The sequence below is a fragment of the Dromaius novaehollandiae genome, chromosome 4 (genome assembly GCF_036370855.1).
Source record: "Dromaius novaehollandiae isolate bDroNov1 chromosome 4, bDroNov1.hap1, whole genome shotgun sequence".
In the NCBI taxonomy this organism is placed as follows: Eukaryota; Metazoa; Chordata; class Aves; order Casuariiformes; family Dromaiidae; genus Dromaius; species Dromaius novaehollandiae.
In genome coordinates, this window is record NC_088101.1 from 16,232,458 (window position 1) to 16,241,204 (window position 8,747).

Consider the following 8,747-nt stretch of genomic DNA (forward strand, 5'->3'; position numbering starts at 1 on the left):
CACATTCTTGGTTCAAGTTATGTGCTAGAAAGGAGATCTCTAATAAGGTTTTTCAAAGAGTTTATAAGTATTTGTCTTTTTCACTTATATGCTTACCTGTCCTTCCATCAGCATGTTTATGATGCTTCAGAAATATTAGTTTCCTTACGCCGGACTGCTTTCCTGTTTCTATGCAAGTCTGCAGCTAGGAATTGCTGCTACTTAGAGGCATTTGATGGCATTTGCATCTTTTTCAGTCTGGAGGTAAACTAAAATTGGCATTAAAGTTCTTTCAAAACAGGTAGATGGAAAACGATGGCAAAGCAAAATCACGGTCACTGTTTTTCCCTGCTTTGTTGGTGGAAGTACTGTCCTACATATGAATACAAAGCCACTGTCTAGCCTGAGGCAGTACCAGGAGGCAAATCGGGGCACCATGACAGAGATCCATACTGAAGTTGTAAAGATGATGAAACTTTGAGAAAATGAAGTATGCAGTGTGCTAGAGTCTTATCTGAGATCTTTTCATTGAGAGAGAAAAAACAGCATGATTATCCAATATATTGAGATGTATTAAAAAACAAAAAATGGTTTTTAAAACATAAAATGAGTCAGATACAAGAATAAGCTTTTTTTCTTTTAATCTCTGCTGATTATAACTGAGCATATTTGGGGGTTTTGTCCTGTCCAGCCCCTCTTCCACCCCGTTCATTTAACTTTCTGCTTTCCAAGCTGCAGTTGTTAACATGTGTTCATTTTCCTTCTTTCTGGTCAGTGCTTCAAGTCATTAGAAAATCTAACTGGTGGCTTATATAGCAACTCGTGGTGCTGTATATTTCAAAAACTAGTTTCCAAAGCCGTATGCTGGATGAGCATGCTAAAGCTTATGTCTCTGCTCCAGGTTTCGCTTTCCTCCAGCTGTTTGGAGAAGGTGGTGGGGCGATCAGTGCTACGCAGCCCCCCTGAAACGCTCGTGGCCAGTTCCCTAAAAGCAGCTTCTCTGCCCGTTGGTTTGAATACCAGCAGTATCGCCAAAGGAGGAGATGCAGGTGCTTCACAAACGGAAACTCAAATTAATGGAGGCCTGGACTCTATCGTTAGCAATACCGTCCCTCGCATCATTATCATTCCTACCTCTGAGACCAACCTGTTTCAAGAGGAACTGGAAAATGAAGAGGAAGAGCCTGAATTATTCCACTTCAATGACAAAAAGAGCAATCTGCTGGACTTAGAAGGACTGAGCTCTTCCACAGAGTTCCTCGAAGCGGTTGAGAAGTTTCTATCATAATATGTGGAAAGAAAACTTTCCAGTAATTATTTTCTTGGCGTCTTCTCTGCTTAATTATACCAAATAGCTGCAGCCTTGTAGGTTAGATCATCAGACTTTTTGTATGTTTATATGGCAGTCACTAGGCAGCCTTCAGATTTGCCTTTGTCCAGACGGGTCTGGGCATGGGAAGAGGCTTCCAGCTTGCGCTGCAGGAAACGAGCAGATGCCAGGGCAGCACCCTGGCATCTATAGCCACGCGTGTCAATGCCAGTGGAAGGAAAAATAAATGAAAGAGAGCACTAGCAGCTGAATACTTCTGCTACCTATAAGGAACAGCATTCGTGTTTTGGCAGCTTTCTTCTGGGCAGTGACAGGAAGCACGGGGAGTGGACAGGACCACAGCTTCTGCTGGGCCCAACAGTAGTCCAAACAGCGAGAAAATCAGAACTATCTCTTAATCAAATTTTTTTCAGATTTTTTTTTAATAAGCAGCTTGCTAAATTTAAATAGACAGACTGGTCGTGCAGCTGCTTACTTACACAGTTTAGTGGTAGAAGTTTGGATTTTACCTCAGTGTTAGTACAACCACCTGAACGTCAAAACGCAAGGTGCTGTATACAATGCTAGCTGTAGAAGCATTTAGAGCACCTTCAGATTTACAGAGCTGATTAAATATATATGGGTCCTAATGTGATTAAAAGAGTGAACTTTCACAGCTGGCTTGACAGTTTATTGGTAGACGTAAAGCCTGGACTGCTATATATCACTTGGTTCTTCAAGGGAGATTCTTCTCCTCTCCTCTTCTGAAGTACCCCAGGTGGATGTCTTCTCCTAAGGGCCACTGTAAAACGTCATTTTGGAGAAAAAGCTCCGTGGTACTGTGGCTACACAGCAGCTTCAGGATTGTTGTTTGTGGTTAGTGATTGTGCTTGTTTATTTGTGCTTCCCTTCACTTATGCCTCAGGTTCACAATACCCTCTGAGCATTTTATTCCTGATTGCGTTTGTTCTTTCTTTACTCATTTCCTCTTTTTAAAGCATATCTTCCATGCCCTCCCTCTCAATCTCTGACCTGCAAATGTAGACAGCAAATTGAACTATATTCTTCTCCAAGTAATATCAATATAACTTAGTAGAAACCAGGAGTTTACCTCCATCTCTGGCTGTAATAGTGCGAATATTTGGTCCAGTGAGTCTCGTAGCATTCAGACATCCAACAAGCACCTGGACTTATGAGTTTATGTTCGTATTTTCATTTTATTGCAGTTACTGTATCATAGATTGCATTGCACAGAGAGCACCGAGAGCACTTCAAAATTTTCTGTACACGTTGGCTGATCTGAAGAAGTAATTTCTCTTTTTTTATTATCCTCATGCAAAAACCAGATGGAAATCATAGAAGCTTTTTTTTTTCATGACAAAAAAGATGATAGAAATCTTGTTTGCAACTGAATAGACAGCAGACAGGGTTGAAACACGACCAAAGAACAAACTAAAACCAAAGCAATGCAGGAGGGGCTGGAAGGCGCCCAAACTCGCCGACCCTGCGGCTCTGTGCAGCGTCAGTAGGACTAATCTCCGTGAGGACTGAGACTTGCTTCTGGCGTAGGTGGTGCTGTCCTTGGGCAAGCAAAGCTCTGGGGAGTTACAGCGGTGGCTGCTGAAAAAGAGCCGTATTCTTAACCATCAGGCTGTCTATTGCAATGCTAATGCTATCCAGGAGTCGCCAAGGGCTCCTGCGTGCCAGGCTTTCCTCCAGTGCGTGGTCATAAATGGGTTATCCAATGCTAATTAAATACAGAAGTCATGGAAAAAGGAGGAGGTTTGATGCTGGGCTAAATCTAATGTTCTGCCAAATCTGATTCTGCTGAACCTGTCCACTCTGGTGGTTGGGTTTTTTTTCCATGTCAGCTGTGCAGTCAGTGAGCTTACTTCTGCTTGTATTTAATATCCTGTGTTAGTGGAGCTCCTCTCTTCCCTAGCCAAATGTTGGGAAGCAAGCATTCTCATAAGCCTTCCAACCCCTGTACCTGACTCTTACTGTTGTAATTCCTCTAAATAACAATAACAAATGTGTTCAGTGTTTCAAGACGCAAAAACATACCCTGGAGCAGACTTTGCACTGAGTCGTCCACAGACTTGTACTGATATGACTGTAGGCAGGATATTGCAGTAGTTTCCATCAGGATGAAGAGAGTGAGACCTAAAGAAACAGTGAAGAAATTCCTCTGTATCCAGACAGTTTTCCCTTCTGCTTTTTAGCCTACAAGGTGACTTCACAGTCCTTTCTTGCACATGTGCTGGTGCTAGTAATGTGTCTCAGAAAACTAGTGGGCTTGAGGTATGCACAAAGAACTGCTTCATTTTTATGTCAAATACTATTAGTATTACTAATACTAATATTACTAGTAATACTAGCATTACTATTACTATTTCATCTGAAGCCAGCATCAAGCTGTTTACTATATGCTTTAAATGATGTAGGCTAGAATGCCAAATGAGATAGCAGGAGAGGAAAAAAAAAAACAAAAAACAAGTGTTATGAAATACCAGATTTATTACCATCACTGTGTAATTTTGCAAAAATACTGATTGTGGGTAAATCTGTCTTAAATAGCCTACTGCAATATGGAAGAACTTTGTGCACTTCTCTGTTGCCATGTTAGACTAGATGTCACACAAAAATGTACAATATTAACTGCTGCTTCCCGTTTCACAGAAACATGTATTGGTTCACTCGAATGGAATAAAAAATCCTTAGGAATAAAATCAAGCTACCCATTGTTTGTTTTTCTTCTTCAATGGTTGATTTCTGTAGCTAGAAAGGGGAGCATCAAAGTTAGGTGAAAGCTTTTGACACCTGTGTTCTGACCCGGTGACTAGGAAAGCTGTATGTACAACTGTTTGCCTGAGCAGCTCCTTTCAAGTTAATTAGACTACTTGCATGCAGCCGGGCACTTGCATAACTGAGTGCTCACCGACTTGGGAAAAGCTGAAGTTGCTCCACGTCTTCGAAACAAGATGACTACAATGGGATGTCAGAAGTCAGGCAAACAAATCTGAGAAAATTGGTCAAGTCAGTATGTTAGAACTGACAGCAGTCTTTGATCTTTGTCCTAAATCTGAGGGATAATTAGCCAGCGATTGTTTGTTTCTGCTAAATCTTTGTATAAAACAATTATAGGATATGGTCCAGTTTTCCTGACTGAAAGTTTAGGCCACAAGTGTAAACCTTTTGTTTTACTATGAATCAGTGGACAAAGAATTTAATTTTTTATAGTTAAAATCTATGGTTAAATAAAGGTTTTGGATAAGAAAAAAATACTTATTTGAATCTTGATGTATTTATTGCCTTGGGTTGGCAGGAAGCAGGAACTGTATCACTTTATTCCTGTCTGGAGAGATCCAAAAACGCATTCAGTTCCCAAGGATGCATCCATCTCCATGCTTTCGGGAGGCACCGCTGGACCAGAGAAGTCTTCAGTGCTACCGTCTGAAAAAAGTTTATGTTCCAAGGTTACATGTGGTGCATAAAACTGAAAGACATTAGTGGGTGGATACCCTCTTTTTTGATTTATTTACTCTCCCCCCCCCCCTTTTTTTTCAATACATGTGGTCTCTGCTGATTCCCGGTGCAGGTGAGCCATTCTGGTTTTCATATCGTTCTTTCACGAGTACGGGAAACCCAGGCAAACTAGGGGGAGGTGGAGGCTTAGGTGTGCATTGGGCAACATTTTAAATACGGACTTTTTTTTTTTGTGTAGGAATAAATCAAAGTTGACCACGGTGCTTCGGTTCGGCAAGTGCATGTAGCAGGTAAACTCCTGAGGTGGGACAAGGGGGGTCCTCCTGGGTCGTCTCAAAAAAGAGCTGGTGATTATTTTGTGTTTTTCACTTCGTTCGTAGCCTCGGTCTGTGTACTCACGTTCTGGCTGCCCTGGTCGGGTGAACAAGAATATAAGCAGAGAGTTTGGTGCTGGGATACTTAAGTTGTCCCTGTCACATTTACCCGAGTATTAACGTATATTACTGCTTACTAAGGATTCGGAGGTAAGTCACAATTTTTCATTCGTTTTATAACATGGATGTGTTACTAATTCCGCCCAGTGCCAGCATGGGGATATATCTCGTATGACAGAAACCGGTGCCAGTAGGTCATGGAAAAATGTTCTGAGAGCAAATTTCTTTGAGGGAAAGAGTCTTATTACAATACGTGGATTTTTTTTTTAATCTGAAACATTTTTATTCTCTGTGTGGTTGTGTGCCAGCGTTAATATTTTTATTTAAAAAGTCAGATGTGTTCTTCCACTTAAAGCGAAGCTTCAGAAGAGGCTTGTCAGTCCTCAGCCCCTTTGGCTGGACTGAATGACCCACAGACACGACCAGTAACACAAGAAGAGAGGTGCCGTAGCTGCTACCGCTACCGCTGGTGCATCATCCCGAGGGTGACGGGTCCCAGCCCTTTTCCTCCGCACCTGGGAGCCTGCCTGGCCCCTCTGGAGCGTTCACAGACCTGTGCTGGCGGATGCATACAAAAATGGGAGTTGTTAAAAATGCGTACTGAGCTAAGCGTGGGTAGATATTTCTGGGGACAGCAGAAGATGCTTTCCTGGAGTTTCTCCTTGCCAGATTTCAGGTTCCTTTCCACTGTAGGCAGGTGGTAGGACTCCTCAAAGGAACAGATGGATGTGTTTAACGTTGACAACTAATTTTCCATGGGTTTGCTCTTGGAAAACAAATGATCCCCATTTCCTGAAACGGAGAAAAAATCCAGCCCAAGGCAGACTAGAAGTGTGGAAAATGTGAGACTGAACAGTTTGAGTTTGGTCAATCTAAAACAAATGAAAACAGGAGCTTATGATGGAAATTATTGAGCAACCAGAACTGCAGGCAAAACGGCCAACTCCATCTTTATAAACAAAAGAGATAAAATGTGGAGCCTGGACAGCCAGGCCTCGCGACAACACGCCGGACGTGACAAAGCTGCTGGTGGTCCCTGAGTTCAACTCTGTCGGGTTACTTCTGCGTGTGGAAGTTGTAAACACCAGCAGCCCGTCAACTGGAAATGATGGGGGAAAACAACCGAGTATATTAATCAGCTGGACGCCGGCAGGAAAAGGCATGCCTCGGGAGAGGAGTTCCCAGCAGACGCAGGAAAGGAGCACTGTCATTCGTTAGAGGTGACGCCGTGACATCTGGATTACTGCGCGCGGTTCTCATCATTTATAGTCGAGATGAAAGAATTCAAACCTGAGTATGCAGGGGAAAGGGGGATCAAAATGTTTCCTTATGAGAGCAAACTTACTTTGGCTTGTTAAACCCAGCAGAAGATGCCTGAGGGGGATACGACTGCTATCTTTAAACGTGTCTGAGAGGGAAAAGAGCTATTCAAGTGAAGTGTCGATTTTGGCACAGGAGTAAGTTAGCATAAACTGTGAATTAGCGTGTTCTGAAAATTAGATGGGGTCGTGAGTGGTTTTATGAACCTGGGACACGTGAATAGCAAAGGGACAAACAACTGGTTTTTATACTGAGCTTGAGCCCCAGGTGAGAGGTGACGTCCAGCCGGCTGTAGCAGCTGGATCCACAGCTATCAGACTCAGGCAGTGTCTAGTTTGATGGAACAGTAAAAACGACGTAAATCAAAAAAAAAAAAAAAAACCCACGGAAACAAACCCTGATACTAACAAATTTTTGAGATCAGTAATTTGCTGATAGTTTTAAATAGATTTTGGTGGGCTTGATTCTCTGTGGGTGACTTTAAAAAAAAAAAAAAGAGGCAAGTAACTGCTTCGGATGTGTTGAGGGGAAAGAGAAAGATGGCTGAGCCATCCTCTGCCTGCAAGCCTCTCCTCCTGCTTTCTAGGCTGAGACCTGAGCGGAGCTGGCCTTCTGCTCCTGGCCCACGTGACGTCTGCAACTGCAGCGTAGCTTCGGACCTCGTTCTGCAGAACTGGGGAGTCCAGCAAGAAGTGCCGAAACCCCTGTCAGGCCAAGGCAAGTGGGCAAGGGAAAAGCAGTGGTCTGTGGGTTGTGGTTTCAGGATCTTGTCTGTTTTGGGAGTGGCTGGTTGGTTTGGGGGATTTTTTTGAGGGTGCACTGGCACGCGTCCCTGCTGGCATGGGCTGTTTCCTCAGAAAGCCTTTGTTTTTGTGCTGGTCTGGATTTATTTTCCCCGCACAATGATTTTTCCTGGAACAGCTTCTGAGTGCTGCTGAAGGTGTCTGGCAGACAGTCGTTCGCAGTCGGTTGTCATGCCACGCTCGGCTGTTGCTGATGCGCTGTGACGTTTTCTTTTGAGTGAAGTTGTTCCTGTCCGGATAGAATTAGCAACTAAGATTTCCAGCGGAGAAACTCCCATGGCTTTGCTTCCGTTTCAGCCATAGTGGTATTTCCAAACTGGTGCAAGAGGGGCTCAAACTGGAAAATTTGGAGGGCACTCTTGCATCCCATAGCGCGCCTGCTTGAACCTCGCTTTTTCACATGCCTCTCTTTCAGAAAAAGCTGTTATGTGCTGTGGAAATATCATCTTTATTAAAATACCAAAACCTCTGATACCACAGGCTAGAGTGAAATTAGCAGTTTTAATAGCTGAGGAAAAAAAGAGGGAGGAAAGCAGTCTGTAGGTGGGAATCGCTGGACTTGTCAATGAGGAGGGCAGGGAGCAGAGAAGTCCCCATGCCGCAGGTGTGCTCCTGCAGCTCAGGCCCCCACCGCCTCCATCCCGGCCCCCAGCGGGCGCAGCTGGGTTTGGGATGGGTAATTGTAAACATCCAGAAAAGCCCGACTCTAAAATAATCATGAAACTGGCTAAAAAGCAGTGGACTACCACAGTGAATTCTTTTTATATGGGTTGTTTTCTTTTCTTTTTTTTTTTTTTTTTCCAGAAGGTCTTCGGGGACCTTCTTTCCAGTTTCGCTCTCCCTCCTGAAGAGACAGGAACAAGAGTGTTTCACATAAAAACGAAAACAATCACACAGACTCAGACCAAGAGTCCCTTAACCTTAATATCCTGTCTCCAACAGTGGCCGGGGGAGAAAGAGGGAATAATCTTTCCCTAGCCGGTACCTGCGGTGTCGTATTGCCAGTTCATCGCCTTCCATCGTATCGCCACTGATCGCGCCTTTTCCACGCCGAAGGGTCCCACTCTATCCACGTGACCCCAGCAGCGCGGCAAAGCTGCCGCCTAACCCGGCTGAGTCGCAGAGTTGCTTTGCTCCTCCCGGGGGGGCGATTTCCCCCCTGCCCCACCGCCATACAGCAAGGGCAAGGGCAAAGAGCAGAGGTTTTCCATCCTAGTGCTCCTCAGTCCAAGCCTTGACAGCAGCCCGTTCGTCCCCGCTGCCTACAGCGTGTGCACAAAATCGCCAAAATACCTGGGCTTCGGCTGTAGGTATTCCATTAAAAACACAAAGCGGAGCACTAGGTCCAAACAGCCTGCGCACCAGGAGTGATACTGGGATCTAAATATGTGATATGAGTGACATCTCAGTTGGGAT

The 8,747-nt window shown here is 44.2% G+C and overlaps 1 protein-coding gene across 10 annotated transcripts in view; it reads left to right on the forward strand.

The window, feature by feature from the left end:
• LOC112984514 (melanopsin-like) overlaps nt 1-4,021 on the forward strand; it is a 48,191-nt gene extending 44,170 nt beyond the window's left edge. For 9 of the 10 annotated variants that reach the window (XM_064510489.1, XM_064510488.1, XM_064510493.1 and 6 more), the window contains one exon: nt 881-4,021. In XM_064510489.1, coding sequence (XP_064366559.1) covers nt 881-1,267 — 387 coding nt within the window. In that variant the 3' untranslated portion in view covers nt 1,268-4,021. The remainder of the gene's footprint in view (nt 1-880) is intronic. The other variant, XM_064510497.1, reaches the window with a different exon arrangement.
• The last annotated feature ends 4,726 nt before the right edge of the window (nt 4,022-8,747 follow it).